This window comes from Gopherus evgoodei, chromosome 6 (assembly GCF_007399415.2).
Source record: "Gopherus evgoodei ecotype Sinaloan lineage chromosome 6, rGopEvg1_v1.p, whole genome shotgun sequence".
Taxonomy (NCBI): domain Eukaryota; kingdom Metazoa; phylum Chordata; order Testudines; family Testudinidae; genus Gopherus; species Gopherus evgoodei.
In genome coordinates this window covers 63,192,397-63,217,244 of record NC_044327.1, presented here as the reverse complement: position 1 = coordinate 63,217,244, position 24,848 = coordinate 63,192,397, and the positions used below count along the sequence as shown (strand labels likewise).

At 42.3% G+C, this 24,848-nt stretch overlaps 1 protein-coding gene across 3 annotated transcripts in view; it reads left to right on the top strand.

Moving 5' to 3' along the window:
* The first annotated feature begins 6,967 nt into the window (after positions 1 to 6,967).
* The window catches only part of COMMD10 (COMM domain containing 10), a 156,582-nt gene continuing 138,701 nt past the window's right edge, over positions 6,968 to 24,848 (top strand). For all 3 annotated transcript variants that reach the window (XM_030566541.1, XM_030566543.1, XM_030566542.1), the window contains exons 1-4: positions 6,968 to 7,071; positions 8,893 to 8,983; positions 12,415 to 12,525; positions 17,917 to 18,072. In XM_030566541.1, coding sequence (XP_030422401.1) covers positions 7,040 to 7,071; positions 8,893 to 8,983; positions 12,415 to 12,525; positions 17,917 to 18,072 — 390 coding nt within the window. In that variant the 5' untranslated portion in view covers positions 6,968 to 7,039. The remainder of the gene's footprint in view (positions 7,072 to 8,892; positions 8,984 to 12,414; positions 12,526 to 17,916; positions 18,073 to 24,848) is intronic.

Here is a 24,848-nt window from a genome sequence, read left to right as displayed (position 1 = left end):
TCTTCCACCCAAAGGATCCAAAAATACTTTAAATAACAGTGTTTACATATACCAGCACCTCTGGAGTGGAGGATAGCAGCCAAATGGTCTTTGGCATACTGTAAAACAGCAGGTGATGGAGAACCCCCCCATTTATATGAAAAGTGTCATATGATCCTGTCCACATGGAGCCTAATTTTACAGTCTTGTCCAAAAGATTCTCACCCAGTAAATTGTATGGTACTAAATTTATTTATAGTGCTTAAGAAGGATGAAGGACTGTCAGCTTTGAGAGAATTCAAATCTGTGGCTCCAGAGTGTCTAGATATTTCAATCCTATGCTTAGACCACTAACCCATTCCTTCTGGTTTAAAATAAACTTCTGTATATTGGCTAGAAGCCAGTCAGATCCACTCCATCATTTAGAGGAAAATTAATCCATCCTGTTATTGAACTTATACATGTCAGCATCTGTTGAGGAACGAACTCTATAGTTAACGTTCACCAGACTCTGCAGTAACAAAAAACCTACTATGCTTTGAAGCCTTTTCCAGGCAACTTTCTTGATCCCTTTAACACCCTCTAACAGAGCAAAACTGAGCTCAAGCACTATTTTCAAACCAGATTAAGGACTCTAGCCCCAAACCAGAGAAATGCCCTAGATAAATAGTTTCACCAGAATCATAATATCCTACTTCTGTTGAATTTCTTATCTTGTTACAAAGACAATGCTTAGTCTGTAGATTCTCACTTTGGCACACTAGACATAATCTTTAGCATTTTCAAATAAATTATGCATGCTTCAGTAACCCATATCTGATCTCACTCCACTTGGAAAGTAGATGTGTGGAATTTGGGCTAACAGCCCTTTGTACATTTGTTACAATGTAATACTGGCACTTCATCAACTCTGATTTTGACCTTGGTATGAAATATGCAAAGGTTTTTATCCTTTTTTTCCATCCATAAAAGTAATTGTATTGTTCTCTTGGGGCCAGCTCCTGCATGGTACTGAGCTCCTGCCATCTCTATTCAGGTGGGAGTGTATGGACCTTGGTCCCTCATAAGATCATGTCTTACATGTAGGTTCACATTATGAACAAATTATTCTCTGCAGATACTGCTCTTGATTATAGGTTAGATTATGCAACCCTTACATTGTGAAGCACTGACTCACTTGAGTAGTCCCACTGATTTCAAAGGGACTACTCATGTGAGTTAATGCGCACCTGCATGAGTAAAAGATGCACAATGTAGTCCTAGAAATACACAGTGATTATTTACATAAGGCCACATTCTAGCACCCTTGTACATGTTGTGTGTGTAGTATCTTACTCTGTAAGTAGTCTTAGTGGAATTATTCAAAGAGTAGGGTATAACTCAGTGTAAGGGTAGTAGAATCTAGCCCATAAAAATATACATAATATATAGTTCATCAACAGAAACCAACAATGGCAATGCTTGTTTATGATGTACACAGCCAAAATGAGGATATATTTAAGATGTATTTTACAAGAGGGTTTTTTTTTTCCAGCTAGATTTTGAACTCCAAATATATAAGATTGGAGGTGTTCCGTAACAACATGGTAATCCTAGTAGCTATTTTCAGAAGCTATCTCTTGCCTCACAGCTTTATAGTTTGCTAGATGCTTTTGCATAAACCATTTGCTACATAATTGGTTGCTGTAAGGGAAAGTTCATGTGAAACATTATTTTATTTTTACTTGGTAGCAGGATGATTACACAGTGAACCTTTAGGGCCAGGTGCCTTGTACAAATGGCATATTGAAAACAATTTTTAAGTAGTTCAATATATTCATGTGTGTACATTCGGAACTAAAGAGATAATATAGTGTGTTCAAGATAAGGGATACAAGATTGTGCTTTAGAAATAAGGAAAAATGCCAGAAGAGGGCAAGTGATGAAAGATAAATGAGGGGTTAGGAAAAGAGAAGGAGTGAGGGAGTACAGAATGACAATGAGAAAAACAAATTGTGGGAGGGGCAGATCCAAAAGATACTTTGGACCTGGAAATAGCAATGAATATGAACATTTTTCAAAGCATCTTTAATTATGTGTATTTCCTCTGTCTTCTGTAGGAGTATTTTAAAAATTAAAAATCACAAAGGAAATTCCTGCATGAATTCTAACTGAAAAGTTGAATAAAGAGAACAGGCTGTAAAACATTTCTGTGCAAATGATAGGAAAACAGTATTTAAGGGTCTATAGGTACTTGTGCATCACAGCCTACAACAGAACAGAATATATGATTCTACAACTGAGAATGGTATGGCATAGGTGGTCATGGAGACTGAGATTTAAAAAGCTGTTCAAGGGATTTAGAAGCCCCCTGTTCATTAGCTAAATTCCCTAAAATCTCAGCCATAATGCCTAGGACCCTGATCCTGCAAAAGATTTCTGTAGATGGATTAAAATGCCTCACCGCTGCCCAGTCTCTTCAAGATCTACAGCAGTATGTCGAGAGCAACAAAGCTGGGCAATTTTATGGCATCGATATACTATTAGATGGTGGAACAGTTTTGAAAAGATCTGTTAATCACATTGCATGAATAAATCACTTGAATAGGTGTGCAATTTTTTATCATGTTTTTCTACCCAAGAAAAATAACTACCATATTCAAAGGACACTGTCAATTTAAAAAATCCCACTTATGTCTGAACTTTTAAAGCTATTGTTACATGAAACACCTACAATGAGTATAAATGAAAGACCTGAGGGAAAAAAAGATTTTTTTCTCTTTTCAGTTATACTTTGTGCGTTTGAAGCCCTTTGTGTATAAATAGTTTAACTGTTTACTCTCTCTAATCAGTTTCCTGTTATTTTTGTGTGTCTTTCATACAGTAATAGGTGAGATACAATCATTTTAAACCTAGGAAAATATAACTGTAAACCCAGTACTGGCAGGGAGATTGTGGAGCATATGTAGTACTTGAACTAGATTGAAATCCTTTTTAAAAAAATTATCTGGATTTCCAATCTACCTTGTCCTTTTAAAGGTTGATCTTTGAGATTCTCCAGTCATGTAGAGCTAGTGTGAAATCTTAACTTTTTGGCCAACTTTAATATGATTTTACTCTGTTCATAGGATTGTATGGGGTTACATGAAAATGTGTAAAAATAAATGCAATTAAATAAATGTATTTAATTATCTTTTATAGGATAGCTTGAAAAAATAGTTGACTTTCATGAAGGAGATTGTGGATTTAAATCCTGCTAATATATTTGGTGGGAATTCTGTTATTCCCTCACTCTGGAATTCTCCACTTTAGAATTCAATTCCTCTGTTGGGGTAAGGTCAGTGATTTTACTCAAGACTTTTTTTCCAGGGTGCAGTATATAATGAGTTCTGAACAAATGATTTGCTTAAATCGCTACTATCCTTTAAAATATGAAAGATGAAATTCTGGCCCCACTGAAGTCAATGGCAAAATTCCTATTGACTTCAGCATGGCTAGGATTTCACTCTATATGTTTAACACGTTGCTTTCCATAAATTATTAATAATTCCTTTGACCAGGGATTCTCAACCTCTCTCCATCTGACTCCAGCACCTGCCATGGTTTCTTGCCATGACTCCAGTTCCATAATCTTTTGTTATTTATTATATATTAGATGCTCTTGTGCCTTCTCACACAAGGCAACACAATCTTTCCACCTCCATTTGTCTAACGTTATGTTCTTTGCTCTGTTATAGTCTGTTTCCATGACAGCAGCATCCTTCTCAATGGTTTTCTTCTGTGTCATGTGTTATCCTCCTCTTTTCTGCCTCTGACAAAGGGCGTCCAATCAAGGGCTTGTCTAGTAGTACAGTTTCTTGACATCCATACTGCATGTCCGAACAACTTCAGCCTTCTTTCTGAAATCATTGTCTCTACAATTTGCTGGCAAGTCCTTTCTGGTAATATCTCACAAACCTTTTCAACCACATTTAACTGTTATTTTCAGCTTTTTCACTTTTTTATTATAATAAATGCACCCAGGCTTTACAATTGCCTATTTTATAAACCTAAAATAAAAACACATACATACATTTAGTGCTAGTAGGTTCAGAAGTATTGCTTTAATGGTGGCATGTGTGTTTCTGGGTGGGGGTAAAATAGTGATGTTAGGTCAGGGGTGGGCAAGCGTTTTTGGCCCAAGGCCGCAGTTGGGTGGGGAAATTGTATGCAGGGCCATGCAAGTAGGGCTGGGGCAGGGGGTTGGGGTGTGCAGGAAGGGGCTCAAGGCAGAGGGTTGGGGTGCAGGACGGGTGCGGGTATAGCATGGGGCTTGGAGCAGGGGGTTGAGGTGCAAGAAGGGTGCATGGTGAAGCAGGGGGTTGGGGGCTCAGGGCAGGGGGTTAGGGTGTAGGAGGGGGTGTGGTATGTGGGAGAGGGCTCAGGGCAGGGGGTTGGGGTGCAGAAGAGGGTTGGGGTGCAGGAGGGGGTGTGGAGTGCGGGAGGGGGCTCAAGGCAGGGGATTAGGGTGCAGGAGGGGGTGTGGAGTGCGGGAGGGGGCTCAAGGCAGGGGGTTGGGGTGCAGGTTCCAGCCTGGCGCTGCTAACATTGAGTAGCTCCAGGGCGGCAGCAGCGCACAGCGGGGCTAAAGCAGGCTCCCTGCCTGCTCTGGCCGCACCCTGCTCCCAGAAGTGGCCAGCATGTCCAGCAGTGGCTCCTGGGGGTGGGGCGGGGCAGGGCAGGCAGCTCCACTACACGCTTCCCTCACCTGTGGGTACCACCCCCAAAGCTCCCATCGACCATGGTTCCCCTTCCTCCCAATGGGAGCTGCGGGGGGCAGTGCACGAGCCCTCTGTTCCACCCATCTCCCCTCCCCCAGGGGCCGCAGGGATGTGGTGCTGGCTGCTTCTGGAAGTGACATGGGGACAGGGCAGGCAGGGAGCCTGTCTTAGCCCTGCTGCACCACAGGGATGGCAATCCCATGGGCTGGACTGAAAGCCCCGAAGGGCTGGATCCGGCCCATGGGCTGTAGTATGCCCTCACCTGTATTAGGTAGTGCTACAGGGCTTGTTGCTAATGAAAGGTGTTGAAGTTGCTACTGTTGGGAGGGGTGCTGGAGGAGGTGATGCAATGGAGATTGTCTGGTGGAAAGTACTAGATTCATTGAAGCTTATCTCCTTGCTGCCTTGAACTCTGGAGAAAGGTGCTGTCTGAAAATGGTGCGGAGCTGGTGTGATCAATGGGAGTTGGAGGGCCTGAGCAGCCAGCACATAAAGTTCCACACCAGCCTCAAATTTCACCAGCTGAGCCTGGTTCTGATGTGAACATTGAAGAGATGATGTAGGGACAGGATTATAGTTACCAAAGAAGAGAATGATCTTCTCTTTCTCTCCTCTTATGTTCTCAAAGCTGCCTTTTAAGGAACACCAATTTTTTTTTTTTTAATGGCAGGATTTCAACCATGATGACTCAGACACTTCTTCACACCCACACTGGGGTAGTGAATTTGGTTGTATCTAGACTAGAATAAAAACATGTGTTAAAATGTTGTAGTTAACTAACACATTTGAAAAGTTTACCATAGATAGCGTGTGCTGAACATGAAACTGGTTGAGATAAAGTCAAGAGGGAAGCTTAGCCTTTTCAAGTTTCAGACTGGTAGCCGTGTTAGTTTGTATCAGCAAAAACAAGAAGACATCCTTGTGGCACCTCAGAGACTAACAAATTTATTTGGGCATAAGCTTTCGGGGACTAGAACGCATTTCATCAGATGGAGTGGAAAATACAGGAGCAGGTATAAATACACCTCTACCTCGATATAACATGGTCCTCGGGAGCCAAAAAAATCTCACCACCTTATAAGTGAGACTGTGTTATATGAGGTTTGGTCCTGTACAGCATACCAGCAAGAGCCCTGGCAGTGATTTAAAGGGCGCGGTGCTCCAGCCACTGCAGGGAGCCCTGGACCCTTTAAATCACCACCCGAGCTCTGGCAGTGGGGCTCAGGTGGTGATTTAAAGGCCCCGGGGCTCCACATGAATTCAGATATAACAAAGTAAAGCAGCAGGGCTCAGGTGGTGCTTTAAAGGGCCCTGGGCTCCCTGCTGCTTTACCCCAGTTATATCTGAATTTGTGTTATATCTGGTCGTGTTCTATTGGGGTAGAGGTGCACATGAAAAGATGCGAGTTGCCTTAACAAGTGTGAGGTCAGTTTAACGAGACAATTCAATTGACAAGGGAGGAAAAATAACTTCTGAAGTGGTAATGAGAGTGGCCCATTTCAGACAGTTGAAAAGAAGGTGTGAGTAACTGTAGGGGGAAATTAGGTTTAGTTAGAAAGTGTCAGATAACGTGTTCTAGCAACACACCTTTAAATCCTAATCTAAACAAGGCCTTAGATGATATCAATGTAAAGAATTTTTAGAATGCAATTGCCTTTGAAAATGTACGGCTGTGTTTTCATTTCCCCCAGATTGGACAAGCAAAACCACTCGAGTCAATTTCCCTCTGGTTTATAGTCAGTTTCCCCTTTAGTGTCGGACCCGGGTTCAAGGCTTGAGAAGAGCGTCGAGCTGTATAAATACCAGATTTCCATGGGATTCTTAAACCTCCTGTGTCGGTTCCTTCTGCTCTCAGTTTCTGTATACTTGGCATTGGCTCTGCTATCCCGGATAACCAGGTGTCTGTGCCGACTCCGCAATCAAACACCCAACCACGCGCACGGGACGCTACGCTCCAAAACAGCCGGTTACAGCACAAGACCCTGCTGCGGGACAGTGCTCGGCCGTTTTCAACAGGATTTGTAGCGCGGCGGGGACGGTCGGGGGTCGGATAACCACGCTGCAGGCCCCGCGCCCGCAGGAGCGGACAGAGCAGGATCCGCAGCGCGGCGGGTTCCGAGCAGCCTCAGCCCCCGGCCCCTCCCGCCGGGCAGCGAGCAGGAGTCAGGACAGTCACTGGCGGACGGCGGCTGCCCAGCCAGCGCCGCCCACAGCACCGCCCGGAACTAGGGGCGGGGCCGGCTGAGCCTGCCGGGCTCCCGTCCGCCCCGCCTACCCCCCCTTGCCGGGTGCTAGCGGCGGAACCAGGTGGCGGCGGCAGGATGGCAGCGCCCATCATCCCCGAGAGCGGCAGGTACAGACCGCCCGGCAGAGCGGCGCCTGGGGAGCCCCGGCCCGGCGGGGAGGGTGGAGCCAGGAGTACCCGCGTCACCGGCTCGCCCCAGCCTGACACCCGGGCTGGGGACCCACCGCCAAGTCCCCAGTGTGCCGGGGCCGCCGGGGCTGGGACCGCCGCGCCCCCCCCCCCAAGTCCCCAGTGTGCCGGGGCCGCCGGGGCTGGGACCGCCGCGCCCCCCCCCCAAGTCCCCAGTGTGCCGGGGCCGCCGGGGCTGGGACCGCCGCGCCCCCCCCCAAGTCCCCAGTGTGCCGGGGCCGCCGGGGCTGGGACCGCCGCGCCCCCCCCCCCAAGTCCCCAGTGTGCCGGGGCCGCCGGGGCTGGGACCGCCGCGCCCCCCCCCCCAAGCCCCCCGGGTGCCGGGGCCGCCGGGGCTGGGACCGCCGCGCCCCCCCCCCCAAGTCCCCAGTGTGCCGGGGCCGCCGGGGCTGGGACCGCCGCGCCCCCCCCCCAAGTCCCCAGTGTGCCGGGGCCGCCGGGGCTGGGACCGCCGCGCCCCCCCCCCAAGTCCCCAGTGGGCCGGGGCCGCCGGGGCTGGGACCGCCGCGCCCCCCCCCCAAGTCCCCAGTGTGCCGGGGCCGCCGGGGCTGGGACCGCCGCGCCCCCCCCCCCCAAGTCCCCAGTGTGCCGGGGCCGCCGGGGCTGGGACCGCCGCGCCCCCCCCCCAAGTCCCCAGTGTGCCGGGGCCGCCGGGGCTGGGACCGCCGCGCCCCCCCCCCCCCAAGTCCCCAGTGTGCCGGGGCCGCCGGGGCTGGGACCGCCGCGCCCCCCCCCCCAAGTCCCCAGTGTGCCGGGGCCGCCGGGGCTGGGACCGCCGCGCCCCCCCCCCCAAGTCCCCAGTGTGCCGGGGCCGCCGGGGCTGGGACCGCCGCGCCCCCCCCCCCCCCAAGTCCCCAGTGTGCCGGGGCCGCCGGGGCTGGGACCGCCGCGCCCCCCCCCCCCAAGTCCCCAGTGTGCCGGGGCCGCCGGGGCTGGGACCGCCGCGCCCCCCCCCCAAGTCCCCAGTGTGCCGGGGCCGCCGGGGCTGGGACCGCCCCCCCCCCCCCCAAGTCCCCAGTGTGCCGGGGCCGCCGGGGCTGGGGCCGCCCCCCCCCCCCAAGTCCCCAGTGTGCCGGGGCTGGACCCCCTGCCCCCCCAAGTCCCCAGTGTGCCGGGGCCGCCGGGGCTGGACCCCCTGCCCCCCCAAGTCCCCAGTGTGCCGGGGCCGCCGGGGCTGGACCCCCTGCCCCCCCAAGTCCCCAGTGTGCCGGGGCCGCCGGAGCTGGACCCCCTGCCCCCCCAAGTCCCCAGTGTGCTGGGGCCGCCGGGGCTGGGACCGCCGTGCCTCCCAAGTCCCCAGTGTGCCGGGCCACTGGGGCTGGACCCCCTCCCCGCCCGAAGTCCCCAGTGTGTCAGGGCCACCTGGGTAGTGACAACCCCCTCCCAAAACTCTGGGACATCTGGGCTGGGACCCAAACTCCGCAGTGTGCCAGGGGCACAGGGCCTGTGTCCCCAGTGAGTCAGCACTGTGCCTCTTGAGGTTTCCAGGATGTGGGTGGATCTATTTCTGTTTTGATCCTTACAGTACTTGGACACTGGTTCTGTTTCTCTCTGTGAAGTTTTATAATTTTTATAAATTGTGTTTGAAGTATCAAGTATCAAATTAATTTAAGTTAGAAGCCAATAGCACTAGTGTGCTTTGTGTGTGAAACATTAGAAAACAAAAATATTTGTACTACATTGTTTAAAGCCAATATGTTTACATTAGGAAACTTACCTGATCTCTTTCATTTTATTTAGCATTAAAAAAGCAGTGTTGCTCATTAACATGATAGACCCAGGCAAATTTCCTAGATTACTCTCCCGCATCCTTCAGAAGCTTCATCTAAAGGTTTGTATAGTCTAACAATAACCCCTTACCCCTCACTTTTTAATATATTTTAAAACTCTATAATGCATATGTCAGTTACTGTGTATTTTATACTTTTTTGAATCAGGTCATAAGATACTGTTTTCTTAAATCTTTAGATTTTGTCTTGCATGTTTAACATACACATGCACTTTATCTGTGTGGGGCGAATAAGTATATTTTTTCTGTGATTTGACATTACTTGCTTGCTCAATATGCAAGATGAAACATAAGATCTAATAAAATAGAACCTTTGTTTGGTAGAAGCATAAAGGAAAGACTGGGCACAAAGAGCCCTCAAGATCCAATATTTATATAAAGATGCAGTTGCTACAAATTTTAATTTACAAATAATAAATTATACCTAAAATCCTAAATCATGTCAGTGTTTACAGACCCTGTACAATACCATGGATGAAATCCCAGAAATCTGCCAATTTATGAACAAAAATCATTATGAAATGTGATATTGATCAACTCTATAATACAATAATCTGCAGAAGCTCTTCTCCTTTTTATTTGTAAAGGATGTCATGATTGTTGTTGTACTATTCTGTATGATGGAGATAGTCACTTTTTTGTTTGACAAGTATATCAACATGTATGTCCTCTGGCCTGTAAGAATTGTGAAGCAAAACTGAGCAATTGTGACCCTTAACCTTTGAAAAAAAAGTTATGAAATATTGTCAGGCAAGAGAGATCAATAAAGCATATTTTCAAAGGAAACACCTGTTTCAAATAATATTTTAGAACAGTGGTTCTAACCTGTACTAACACTCAAGATTATTAAAACTGAAGGTATTTTTAAAATCTGCATTCATGATCTCCTCTATTCATATTAATTTTGCATAGGAGGGTGAAAATGCCATGTAATGAAACTTTTTCCTTGGAATTCTTCCATTGGGAGGCACAAGTTTCCTTTTTATTGTATATACCTCACCCTTGCCTCTCCGGGGTAAATCCCTGGGGGTTACAAAATGTGAATCTGGAGGGACCTTCCAAAGTCAAGAGGAATCCCTCTCACCCAGCCCTCTGCCTTCCCAGGGAACCCCAAGGTATTATAGATTCTGCAGTAGGTTTCATAGGATTGCCTAATGGATTTAAGTGAATATGGGTTCTGCAGCCTCTAGACCCTGCCTTGCTTATTGGTGGATCTGGACCGCTGTTGAGCTTCCATTGGTTTGGGAGGAAGGTTGGAGCTGGCTTTCCCCTCTTATGCCCTTGCGATGTTAGAGGTGAGAATAAAGCCCATAATTAATTATTCACCATTTATGCTCCCTGCCTGTGTTTTTCATTTCTTGCAGTTTGGGTAATGAAAATAGAATGAATAGTCAGTAATAGTCACTTCTGTTTATATCTGGTGTTAGATTGACTTTCTGGCACTAATGAATCAGAAAAGTGCTCCAGTGGAAAGCTAGAGGAAAATGTTTAAATCCAAACATGCTGTTTTTGTTGGAAATTTTCTTTTGACTTTATGAAATATTTCTTTTGATCCTAAGTTAGGTTTTGTATAATATTTAATCAAAAAATGTGCCTCTGTGTACATGCCAGGAATGGATGAATCTAGATGAGTCAGATTGAATAGAATCAAGCTTATGCACAATCTGCATTTGTGACCTATATAAAATGGAAAAGGAAGACTAGTAACTAGATTAATTAGATTAGAGGCAAGTCTTTTATTATTTTTTGTTACAAGAGAACAGAAAAGCACAATATATAATAGTGAGAACAATAGTAACGGAAACTTGGTCTTCCCCTCCAGGTGCATGGGTACATATTTGCTCATTTGTGTCCAATTTCCCCTAGTCATTATATCAGTGTTTGATGGATGCAAACTTGTATTATTTATTTATTTTTTTAAAGAATTTAGAATTATAGAAGGTGCCAAACTGATAGCATTGGAAATTGAAGTCTAGACATAGGACAGCACAGTGTGGCTAAAAATAATAATAATAAAGATTTACCTTTATTGTTCAGACTACGCTCTAGCGGGACCACCTCTAGGAATATGAGGGTTGTTTCATCTCTTTGATTCAATTATTGATTTTTCTGATGAAATTGCTAATGAGAGTCTGGTAATAGTAACTGTGATTTACTTATGAATGAAGATATTTGCCCACTAGCAGGGGGAAAGAGCCATTAACTTAATGTCACCTAACCTATTAAATTACCATTATATAGCATAATAATTTTTGGTGACTATTGGCCTGCACTGGATGTGAATGAATGAATTGGGTGGAAGACTCTGTATTACATTACCAGTTTCATGAGCCATGAGTTGTCTAACTGTAGGGAGCACTGAATTGCTGGACATTTTAAATAAATTTACTTGTGTTAGAGAAGATACTTAAAGCTGCATATTTCCTTCTAAAAGCTAAAGATTAACCTGAGACAGGCTTTCAAGGTTACACAGAGCTCTTCTTCAGGACTGAAGAAGAGTTCCGTGTAAACTCGAAAGTTTGTCTGTCTCACTGACAGAAGTTGGTTCAATGGAAGGTATTACCTCACCCACCGTGTCTCTTTAATATCCTGGGACACATGTGGCTACAACAACACTGCGTACAAAGATTAAACTAATATTTTCATTTTTGCATTCTTGTTAGAGATTCAAATATTTTGACCATTCAGGTCTCCTTATAATTACATCTTCTTTGCTCTCACAGCTCAACTGCTATTTTTAAGTAGCTGTGCAGTTACTGGATTGCTAATTGGCCTCACTATGTCTAAAACATAGAACATTCTGTTTTAACAGATGACAATATTTGCATTATTTTTAAACATTCAGTACATTAGTTCAGTAAGATTTTCCATTCAGTGATCTTTAATACGACGTTGTAAATTTTTGACTTTTTGTATGTGGTTTTCTAAATTTCTCCAAATAGACCTTTATTATTGAGTCTTTTAGAAAAAAATAGACTTGTGTTCAGACCAGAGGAATGTCAATAGCAAACCAAGAGAAGCATATATATCTGCACTACATCTTTGCCTTCTCTTTGGTGCTTTTATTTCTAGTTCAGCCAGTACACATTACAGTGTTTTCACTGGTTTGTATTGTCAAGTATAAATATGTAACTTTTTCCGCATAATGCATATTATAAAATATGGTCAAAAGATGAGTTTTTTTGCACAGTAATTTCAAACATGTTTTTTGTATACAGAGAGAAAAGTGTGCACTTGTATGCATATTTCATAAAGCCTGATTAAAAGCAATGGAGCGGCTCACTGAAGTCAGTGGGGTTTTGGTCAGGCCCTTGGTATCCTGATATAGTTTTTGCTCTGACAAGGTTTGTTTGTTTTTAAATATGAGAGGAAAAAGAAACAACCCCCCCCCGACTCTTTAATGTTTTAACTAAACTTGCCTTTTGGAGAATGACAGATGGAATACTAGGAATAAATCCATTTTTTTACTTCAGACTGAGAGCAGTTTCAGTGAAGAGGAGGAAGAAAAACTACAAGCTGCGTTTTCAGTGGAGAAGCAAGATCTTCATTTAGTCCTTGAAACTATATCATTTATTTTGGAACAGGTACCATTTTTATTAGTATGAATTGTTAAATATTTGAAACTAATGCTTGTTTGGTAGAAAAATTACTATACAGAGCAAGTTAAAATAGACACTTCCCGAAAACAAATATCACAGTCTTGCTATTTATTTATTCAAGGTTTGATTCTGCCTTCTTGACTAATGTTGCATAGTATCTTACTTGACAAGTAGTCTCATTGAAATTAGGGTTGTACTTGAGGAGCAAGGTTCTACTTAATGTGACTAAACGGGGGTAGAAGCTTGCCTTCAGTCTGTATCCTGTACTTATCAAAACATCTCTGAGCACCAGCTTGTGATCCTCTCACTCACACTGAGCAGTATCAAGCTTCACAGATACATCCCTGTTTCTGTTGAAGTGAATGGGAGAACTCATGGAGTAAGGTGCTATGTATCAAGAGTATCAGAATCTGGCCCCAAGTGCCAGAGCCAGTCTTAGGGCATGACACATCAATTCAAGCTTTTTTTTTAATTTTTTTTTTTTTTTTGAAACTCAGCTGCTTGTGGGGGCGCCAGCAACATTTGCTGTTGTGGGTGGCAAAAAATATAAGCCACTAAATACATTGACATACTTTAAAATGGAGCATACAATATTTAAACAACAACAATAATAAAACCCACTTGCAAAACTGTGAGAAACATTTCCTCCTTGATGTTTTAGATAAATATTTCATAATATTGTACAAAGTTACTCTGCAATAGCTTTATTATTTAAGATATCAATCATGTAAGCCTCTACTTAAAAAGTGGAAGTTAAATCCAAGTGAGGAAAATAGAAAGGAGCATAAACTGTGGGAAATGAAATGTAAAAATGTAATTAGGAAGGCCAAAACAGAATTTGATGACTAGCTAGCCAAAGACTCAGAAAGCAATAGCAAATCTTTTTTTTTTTTTTTTTTTTTTTTAATTAAGTACATCAGAAGCAGAAAGCCTGCTGAACAACCAGTGGGGCCACTGGACGATTGAGATGCTAAAGAAGCCCTCAAGGATGATACGGCCATTCTGGAGAAACTAAATTAATTCTTTGCATTGGTCTTCACGGCTGAGGATGTAAGGGAGAGTCCCAAACCTGAGCCATTCTTTTTAGGTGACAAATCTGAGGAGCTGTCCCAGATTGGGGTGTCATTAGAGGAGGTTTTGGAACAAATTGATAAACTAAACAGAAATAAGTCATCAGGAACAGATGATATTCACCAAAGAGTTCTGAAGGAATTCAAATGTGAAAATTAAGAACTACTAACTGTAGTATGTAACCTATCATTTAAATCAGCTTCTGTACCAAATGACTGGAGGATAGCTAATGTGATTCCAATTTTTAAAAAGGGCTCCAGAGGTGATCCTGACAGTTACAGGCCAGTAAGCCTGACTTCAGTACTGGGCAAACTGGCTGAAACCATAGTAAAGAACAAAATTGTCAGACATATAGATAAACATAATTTGTTAGGGAAGAGTCAACATGGCTTTTGTAAGGGGAAATCATGCCTCACTAATCTACTAGAATTCTTTGAGGGGGTCAACGAGCATGTGGACAAGGGGGATCCAGGGGATATAGTGTACTTGGATTTTCAGAAAGCTTTTGACAGGGTCCCTCATCAAAAGCTCTTAAGCAAAGTAAGCTGTCATGGGATAAGAGGGAGGTCCTCTTGTGGATTAGTAACTAGTTAAAAGATAAGAAACAAAGGGTAGGAATAAATTGTCAGTTTTCAGAATGGAGAGAGGTAAATAGTGGTGTGCCCCAGGGTCTGTACTGGGCCCTGTCCTATTTAACACTCATAAATGATCTGGAAAAGGGGTAAACAGTGAGGTGGCAGAATTTGAAGATGATACAGGCAGACTGCGAAGAGCTGTAAAAAGATCTCACAAAATTGGGTGACTGGGCAACAAAATGGCAGATGAAATTCAATGTTGATAAATACAAAATAATGCACATTGGAAAACATAATCCAAATTGTACATATAAAATGATAGGGTCTAAATTAGCTGTTGCCACTCAAGAAAGAGATCTTGGAGTTATTGTGGATAGTTCTCTGAAAACATCCACTAAATGTGCAGTGGCAGTCAAAAAAGCGAACAAAACGTTGGGAATCATTAGGAAAGGGATAGAGAATAAGACAGAATATCATATTGCCTCTCTATAAATCCATGGTACACCCACCTCTTGAATACTGCGTGCAGATGAGGTCGCCCCATATCAAAAAAGATATATTGGAATTGGAAAAGGTTCAGAAAAGGCAACAAAAATCATTAGAGGTATGGAACGGCTTCCATATGAGGGGAGATTAATAAGACTGGGGCTTTGGAAAAGAGACGACTAAGGGCAGATATAATAGAGGTCTATAAAATCATAACTAGTGTGGAGAAAGTAAAGAAAGAAATGTTATTTACTCCTTCTCGTAACAAGAACTAGGTCACCAAATGAAATTAATAGGCAGCAGATTTAAAACAAATAAAAAGGTATTTTTTTAAACAACACAGTCAACCTGTGGAACTCCTTGCCAGAGGATGTTATGAAGGCCAAGACTTTAACAGGGTTCAAAAAAGAACTAGATAAGTTCATGGAGGATAGGTCCTTCAATGGCTATTAGCCAGGATGGGCAGGAATGGTGTCCCTAGTCTCTGTTTGCCAGAAGCTGGGAGTGGCTGACAGGGAATAGATCACTTGATGATTACCTGTTCTGTTCATTCCCTTTGGGGCACCTCGTATTGGCCACTGTCAGACGACAGGATACGGGGCTAGATGGACCTTTGGTCTGACCAGTATGGCCGTTCTTGTGTTCTAATGTGCTTATGTAATCAGTCTTTTTATTCACACGAGTAATCCCATTTAAGTGGGACTACTTTTATGAGTAAGAATTTGCAGACTTGGGCCTGCAGTTTGGTTCCATGTTGTTTTGCATACATTTTGGCTAAATTACATCTCTAATCTAAGTGTTTAATATCGTTCTTACAGAAAGTGTGAATATTTTTGTCAGTAAATAAACTCAGTCAAAATGCTTCTGTGCTGGATTGTGCTTTACTCATGTAAAAAATAACAAAATCTTACGAAAAGGTCAGTTTGGGAGAGAAAGACAGAAAATGTTAAAAATGGTTTTTGACTTCACTTTCTTTTTTTTTGTTTCCATGAAGAAGTGCCAAGGTGATATACTAGGCCGTAAAGAATAGAACACTTATTTTTAAGGGATGGAAAGATATGTTGGCCATTGTAACTTTTGCATGGAAAATAATAGTTTTGAAAAAATGTCATTGTGACATTCTGCTCAAGACAACCAGAACTGAGCTCTACTGTATTATCCCTCTGCCCCAGAAAGAGTGAGAGCTTTGCTACTGCCAAGCTGTCTGTCAGCTCCCTGGCACACTAGCTGTCAAGGTACTATTCCCACTTTGAACTCTAGCGTCCAGAAAGTGGGGACCTGCATGTACCCTTCTAAGCTTAATTCCGAGCTTGGATCTGATAGCGCTGCCACCAACCAGAAATTCCAGTGTCTGGTACACTCCCTGTCCTCCAAAACCTTCCCTGGGGCCCCAAGACCCAAACCCCTTGGGTCTTAAAACAAGGGGAAATAAACCATTCCCCCTCCCAGACTTTCCCCTCCCTGGGTTACCCTGAGAGTTACACTGATCCAAACTCCTTGGATCTTAAAACAGAGAGAAATTAACCTTCCCCCCACCTTCTTTCCCCCCACCAATCCCCTGGTGAGTTCAAACTCAATCCCCTTGGGTCTTAAACAAGGGAAAAAAGTCAGTCAGGTTCTTAAAAAAGAAAGCTTTTAATAAAAGAAAGAAAAAGTAAAAATTATCTCTGTAAAATTAGGATGGAAAATGTTTACAGGGTCCTCAGCTCATATAGACTAGAGGGACTCCCTCCCCCTCTCGCCTAAGATACAAGTTACAGCAAACAGAGGAAAAATATCCATCCAGCAAAATACACATTTGCAAGGTAAGAAAACAAACATAAAACTAATCTGCCTTTCTAGCTAGTACTTACTATTTTGAACATGAGGAACTGTTTCAGAAAGATTGGAGAAAGACCTGGTTGCACATCTGGCCCCTCTTAGCCCCAAGAGAGAACAACGAACAAAACAAACAGCATAAACAAAGACTTCCCTCCACCAAGATATGAAAGTATCTTGTCCCTCCATTGGTCCTCTGGTCAGGTGTCAGCCAGGTTCACTGAGCTTCTTAACCCTTTACAGATAAGAGACATTAACCCTTAACTATCTGTTTATAACACCAGCCTGTCTGCCTAGCCAGCAAACTCTTCAAGACTCTGCCAGTCCAGACCTTGCCTTGCAGGTAACAATCAGTGAACCTGAATTCCCCCAGAGATGTTTCCTTGCAGTGTCCATTCCCTCTCACTGGACACTCATAGTAATTATTTTCTGCCTCCAAGGAATCAGAATGCATCACCTGGTTAGGGTAGCTGAAGACTCACACTTCACTTTAATACACAGCAATGAGATGGTTTTATAGTAAAACAAGAATAAGTTTATTAACAAAGAACAGAGTTTTAAGTGATGCAAAGCAAGAGAAAGAGACAAGTTTGGTTACAAGCAAAACAAAATAAAACATATTTTCTAGTGACTAAAACTTAATTTTAGCAAGTTACAGTATTTGCCTAAGCAGTTTTCTTACTTCCATCAAGTTGCCAACATCCTTAGCCTCTGAAGTAGGTGATCCAATTTTCACAGGCTCAGAGGGTGCTGTACCTTATGTCCCCAAAGAGAAAGATAACTCCAATGGCTTTTTGCTCTCCTTATGTTTTCCAATGTCCATTTTCTCTGCCTCAAGAGCCAGGAAGGCATACTGAGCTGCAGATTCTGTCCCCCAGATGTGATTACTACACTGTCTTCTCCCCTCCTTGTTAGCTTGATGGCTTTGTTCACTTTAATGTAAATATTCCTCAGTTGCCCTTTGCCTGGAAGCAAGCTAGTCAGACAGGTAAATACACATTGCTTTATCTAGGACAAGCTGGATTTATGCACTGCCTCCTAAATACAGCACACACACAACATGTATGTATACCACACAATGATTTTTGGTGCCTGAGGGTCAGCAGTTTACATAAGATACCATATATGATACACTTCAGATAATATTATGACAACAGTGTATTGGATGTAATGAGTGGGTCAGGCCTGATGTGAGATACTGTATGGTGGGTCCTTTGTCAACTGGCATTAAGGGGCTCCTAGGGTCATAGTAATCATGTAACATATACTTTTGTTTTGCATTAGAGTACTTTATTTTAGACTGAAAAACCAAACCATTTAGACTTCTATAGAGAAGAACATCCCTATTTAGAAAAGTGCTTTTCTTAATCAAGTACTAAAGTTGCATGTGCCAAAATGGAGTTAACTTGTTTTTTCTGCTGTACAGGCAGTCTATCATAACCTGAAACCAGCTATTCTGCAACAGCAGCTGGAGAGCATTCACCTTGATCAAGACAAAGCAGAAGCATTTGTCAGTGCATGGACTGCAGCAGGTCAAGATACAATTGAAAAGTTCAGGCAGAGGATTTTGGCCCCTCAAAAGGTAGCAATTGTTCTAGTTTAAGTGGAACTAGTAGTTAAAACAATAATTATTAGGACACAAATATTACAATATTCCTTTTTTGTTTTGTAAGGACAAATTCTATTGATCAACCAATTAAAGAAATCAATAAGGAAATTTTATGTATAATGTATGTCATAGGTTTGACACTTCAAAATCCTGTACTCTACTTAAATTACACAAAGTATGTTGTAAACTGGTGTAAATCAGAAATCAGTATAACTCCATTGAAGATAATGCCGCTCACCAACCAAGAATTTGGATGAGTATATCCTGTAACAATGTGTATGAAGCAATGAATGAATGACATGGAAGTAGATAAAATGCACAATATATGGGTCCTTAAATATTGTGTAATTTAACTAGAGTATAGAGGACATTAGCTTTAAACATGTTTGCTTCTTTCCTCCTATTAATAAAGTGAGCTTTTTAAGTGCAGTGTGTGTGGTGTTCCACTATCTCCATGTTAGGGCCCGAACCTACAAATGCTTTTGATCAGATGTAATTCATACTTCCGTTGACTTTAAAAGAACTTCTTACAATTGTAAGCGTTTTCTCAGTAGTAAGTATATGTGGGATTGGCCCTTATATTACAAGATGCCATGATTAGTATTGTAAAATGGTTGCACAGCACTGGAGAAAACTAGTCTTGGTTCTGTGCTTTGTCTGTCTTAAGATAACAGTTGATCATTTGATAATTTTGTTGTGTTTTTATTGGTGTAGAAGTAAAAAAAATATAGAACACAAAACTAATTCATAAAGAATACTTAATACACTGACAGGAAATGAATGTATTTGTTTATGGTCACAAATTTTAAACTTCCTGCCACAGTTAAATCCAAATTTTGGGACAAAAGAATTGGGGCATGGAAGAGAGTAGAGAAACTTAGAACAGGATTAAGGGCCCAATTTTCTAAAAGGCAGAAACTCAGGCTTTTGCACGGTTGTGTAAGAACATAAGAATGGCCATACTGGGTCAGACCAAAGGTCCATCCAGCTCAGTATCCTGTCTGCCAACAGTGGCCAATGCCAGGTGCCCCAGAGGGAGTGAACCTAATGATCAAGTGATCTTTCTCCTGTCATCCATCTCCACCCTCTGACAAACAGAGGCTAGGGACACCATTCCTTACCCATCCTGGCTAATAGCAATTAATAGACTTAACGTCCATGAATTTATCTAGTTCTCTTTTAAACCCTGTTATAGTCCTAGCCTTCACAACCTCCTCAGGCAAGGAGTTCCACAAGCTGACTGGGTGCTGTGTGAAGAAGAACTTCCTTGTATTTGTTTTAAACCTGCTGCCCGTTAATTTCATTTGGTGGCCCCTAGTTCTTATATTATGGGAACAAATAAATGACTTTACCTGATTCACTTTCTCCGCATCCCTCATGATTTTATATACCTCTTATCATATCCCCCCTTAGTCTCCTCTTTTCCAAGCTGATAAGTCCTAGCCTCTTTAATCTCCACATGTGACCTGTTCCAAACCCCTAATTGTTTTAGTTATCCTTCTCTGAGCCTTTTCTAATGCCAGTGTATCTTTTTTGAGATGAGGTGATCACATCTGTACGTAGTATTCAAGATGTGGGCGTACCATGGATTTATATAAGGGCAATAAGATAGTCTCCATCTTATTCTCTATCCCTTTTTTAATGACTCCTAACATCCTGTTCGCTTTTTTTGACTGCCGCTGCACATTGCATGGATGTCTTCAGAGAACTATCCATGATGACGCCAAGATCTCTTTCCTGATTAGTTGTAGCTAAATTAGCCCCTATCGTATGTATAGTTGAGGTTATTTTTTCCAATGTGCATTACTTTACATTTATCCACATTATATTTCATTTGCCATTTTATGAGATCTTTTTGAAGTTCTTCACAGTTTGCTTTGGTTTTAACTATCTTGAGCAGTTTAGTATCGTCTGCGAACTTTGCCACCTCACTGTTTACCCCTTTCTCCAGATCATTTATGAATAAGTTGAATAGGATTGGTCCTAGGACTGACCCTTGGGGAACACCACTAGTTACCCCTCTCCATTTTGAGAATTTACCATTTATTCCTACCCTTTGTTCCCTGTCTTTTAACCAGTTCTCAATCCATGAAAGGACCTTCCCTTTTATCCCATGACAGCTTAATTTACGTAAGAGCCTTTGGTGAGGGACCTTGTCAAAGGCTTTCTGGAAATCTAAGTACACTACGTCCACTGGATCCCCTTTGTCCGCATATCTGTTGACTCCTTCAAAGAATTCTAATAGATTAGTAAGACACGATTTTCCCTTTACAGAGGCCATGTTGACCTTTGCCCAACAATTTATGTTCTTCTATGTGTCTGACAATTTTATTCTTTACTATTGTTTCAACTAATTTGCCCAGTACTGACGTTAGACTTGCTGGTCTGTAATTGCTGGGATCACCTCTAGAGCCCTTTTAAAATATTGGCCTTAAATTAGCTATCTTCCAGTTACTGGGTAAAGAAACTGATTTGAAGGACACGTTACAAACCGTAGTTAATAATTACGCAGTTTGACATTAGCATTCTTTCAGAACTCTTGGGTTAATGCCATCTGGTCCTGGTGACTTCTTGTTGTTAATTTTATCAATTAATTTCAAAACCTCCTCTAAATTAAACACTTCAATCTGTGACAATTCCTCAGATTTGTCACCTACAAAGGATGTCTCAGGTTTGGGAATTTCCCTAACATCCTCAGCTGTGAAGACTAAAGCCAAGACATGAAGCAAAGGCTTCATTAAGGCATGCAGTTACTGTGACTGTATGTGCAAATCAAATATTTGTGCACTCAGATATCCAGTGAAGCAAATAGTTGATAGTTTGGGAACACAAATACTAGATTTGCACATGAGGCTTCCCTTCTTTTGAAAAAGATATGTTTACAAACACCTAGATATTCAGCTTTCATACACTGAAGTGCCAGAAGTTAGTTAATCTAGAGTAGTGTCACTCTGACTTTAACAGCAAATGTCACTTGTATATCAAATGAGTGAGTAACCAAAATACACTTCCTAGAATACACAAACTACCTGTTAAAATGAAGTGTGATCCTGACAAAGAAAATAAAGTCAGAATGAAAAGGCTGTGTTGGTCTTAAAATATGCTATGTTCCATAGCATATTTTATTCAGTCGAGTTCTCTTCATGCGTAGCATATAACTACATACTGGGAGCTGGCTTGCTGTTGACTACTGTTGGGCATATGCAAATTTACCAGACATGACCTTTTGGCCTCCACTCTTTGGGGTTGTGTCCATCCTGAATTTTGCTCTGTGAGTGCTAAGCGTGGCCTTGTTTGTGGGTAATATGCCTTTGCTTCCCTCTTTTGTGTTTGCTTTTGGAGACTTGCATCTGATATGTCATCTTGAATCCCTTTCTGGCGATTCTTCATGTATTTGTCTTAATCTCATGTAATGAAACCACATTGTGTCCAGTGTATTACACTCAAGCCTCCTAATATAAGCAAACTCTGAATATGGTTCATAATTAATAATCTTCCAGTAGAACAACTGTCTTCTAGTGAAATAATGGAATGTTGCACTCACCTTAGTTGTTTACCCGAACAAGTATAGGTTTAACCTGGGTGCCTAGACATATGTTTAAATTACCGTTTTTCTGTGGGGCAACTTCTGGATTTTTAGGATGTTGTATGATACTTTACTCAAACTTGAGAGAGAGCTGAATGTAGGAATGTAAGGAACCAGGTGTCACTCTCTAAGTTAAATATTGGGATAGTGTTATGAATTTATTTTGGCTGCTTGCTTCAGAAATCTTTAAGGACTCAGTCATGCAGATCTTACTCAAGAAAAATCTCCCCTTGAAGTTAATGGGAGGTTTCCCTTACTAAGAACTTGGAAATGCAGAACTAGCCACTATCTTCTCAGCTGCCTAATCAGCTCCAAATAGAAAGAATTTTAAAATCAAAATAGGATAAGCCTGCAGGACTTTGTTTATGGTTTTGCTATATTGTTGGTGTCATATCCTTGTAAATTCTTTCATCTAACCTTTCAGTGTTTGTTTATGTATTATTAAAGTAATTGCATAGTACTGGATTTTCTTAACCATTGTACACTCAGTGATAAAGTCCAAAAATATTTAACCATCATCAAAGTCAAAAGATTATTTGGTGTCGTCACTTTAGTTTTTATTTTCACAAAATGCTTTTTTTTTGTACTGTTGGCAATATTGGAAAAATATACATTGTTTTCTTATTCGGAATATGTTGTTTTAGTTCTAGCAGTAACCTCACTGTAATATTTTCATCAGCCCCTAATGAAAGAATACAAATATATTGGAATCCTGAACATCCCTTGAAACAATTAAAGATGTTTTCACTGAGGCTGGAATAGCATCTGCATGGAAAGCAGAGGTGTATAATCTAACTAGAAATACTCTTTGACAACAGTATCCTAATATATGTATATAAAACGTGGAAGATCTTTGAGGTAACCTTTTTCAAAATAGTTGGAACTGTTTAAATACACTCATGTGGTTGTACTTGTGTGTGTATTTTTGCACATGTATGCTTTATTTATGTTCCAAGTATTCAACATACGGTATCTGTTTACATGCATGCTCCTTTGCATGTTTAGTTTTCACATGTTATTACTTACATGTGCAAATGATAGAATATATCTGTGGGATTTTTAAAGGAGTCTAACATGCCCAAATCCATGGACATTTAATGGAAGCTCAGCAACTAACTTCCTTAGGCTCTTCTAAAAAGCTTAGCCCATGTGTACAAAATATTTGTGCTGCCTATCCCTGCAGATAAGTCGGCCATTTGTACATTAATCATCTTTGTGTGCAAAAAAAAATAGCAAAGCCTCTTTGAGAACTTGTCCTGTAACATTCATCAACTTCTGTTTCCCATATGAAGCTCCATTATTGTTAAGATGTACTCTTTTATGTCCCTTTCCAGTATATTAGTGTTTTAATCCAATCCTAATATTGCTGTCCTTTTAATGAGAGACACAGACACAATATTAGGATGATCCTTGCAAAGGTAAAGTACCAAATTCCAGTAACTTTACTAATGCATTATGAGTTTCTCTAATAGTCAGACTGATGTGATAACTGCGCTGCCCTGCAGTTTGGACAGAGGGGAAGGGGTTTGTGAATAGCAGTGTGCACCAAAATGCTGCAATGTAACACTCTTGGGTGGATGCTGTGGGTGCAAACTGAAAGATGCCTAGTTTGCATTAATATAGTCCTCTTCAAACACAACTATGTTAAGGTGAACTAGGAATGTTTTAGTTAGTGCCTGCAGTTTCCACATGGGGGAGTTATAACACAGTACTGGTGCGTGCTGCTATTCACACCTGTATAGGCTGAACTGTGTGTCAGTGTAGACAAGCCCAAAGAGGTGCATTCAGCAATTTATCACGCACAGGTTTACGCCACAAATTTCAAACTTGGGTGCTTAAATCCTGAATAAGGGATCAGATGTTAAGAGATGCTGAGTACAAGCAATTCCCATTGACCTATAGTCAATAGGGTGCTCAGCTCCTCTGAAAATCTGGCCACTTTTAGAGCAGTAATTCCAAAACTTTATTGGTTCAGATATTGATGTTTGATGTACCACATGCAAATTTATCCTTTTTGTACACATTTATTTTAGGCCTTAATAAGCTGCACTTGAGTATTTATAGACTTACTGTAAAATAAGTTTTGAATTTGGCTGGATGCGTCTAGGTGGAAGGATTAAAGGACATGAAGTATAGAGCAGTGATGGGAATTTTTCAGCAAAACATTTTTTGTCTGGAAAATGGTGATTTGTCAAAACTGACCTTGGAGGGGAAGGGGGAAGCATCAGGAAAAGTTTCTTAGGTTCAGGAGGGAATTTTTGGTTAAAACCAGAGAGAGACCCTCCCAAGAATAGCCTCTTGGCCAGGACACTCAGATGGGCTGTGAGAGATCCAAATTCAGTTAATTAATCTGTCTGATTTAGACCAGGGACTTGAACCTGCATCTCCCACATCCCAGATATTTGCCCTGACCATCAGGCTGCAGGTTGTCTTAGGGTGGATAAGCACTCGTGCTCTCTCTCTCTTTTTTTCCCCCTTCTTTCTCTTCTCTCCTCCACAAAAAACTTCAAAACATCTGTTTTGTCCCAGTGCAGAACAGGAACACTTGAAATCACAAAAAGTTTCACAAGATGGGAAAACTGTTTCTTGCCCAGCTCTGAAGCTAGACTGTGGGTTGGGGTTCTGCCTAGAATGCAGGGAGGGGACCTGGTCTCTAGAGTTTTTTGTACAAGTGTTCACCTGGTCCCTGAACTTACAACCCCTTCCTCTTGGTTAAAGGATTCCACAGCCCTCCACCAGCATCTATGTTGCTGCAGCATTCCACAGAGCCTTCCTTGGTCACTCCTTCCTCTTGATTTCAGGGCTCCCAGCCCTTCTCCTTATAATATATGGAGATATACCTATTTCATAGAGCTGGAAGGGATCCTGAAAGATCATTGTGTCCAGCCCCCTTCCTTCACTAGCAGGGATCTGGGGTAAAATCAGTACTTGGTCCTAAGGGGCCCCCTCAAGTATTGAATCACAATCCTGGGTTTAGAAGGCCAATGCTCAAACAACTGAGCTATCCCTTCCCACTTGGGGCTGTACTGTGATTCTGGTAGGCCTCCTCAGCTTTCCAGTCTCCATTCAGGTTCCAGTCCTTGGGAACCTCTCCCCTGACTTGATGCTCCCCCTGTAATTCTCCTGTCCAGGTTGCTCTCTTTCTCCTTCTGGTTGCCACCTA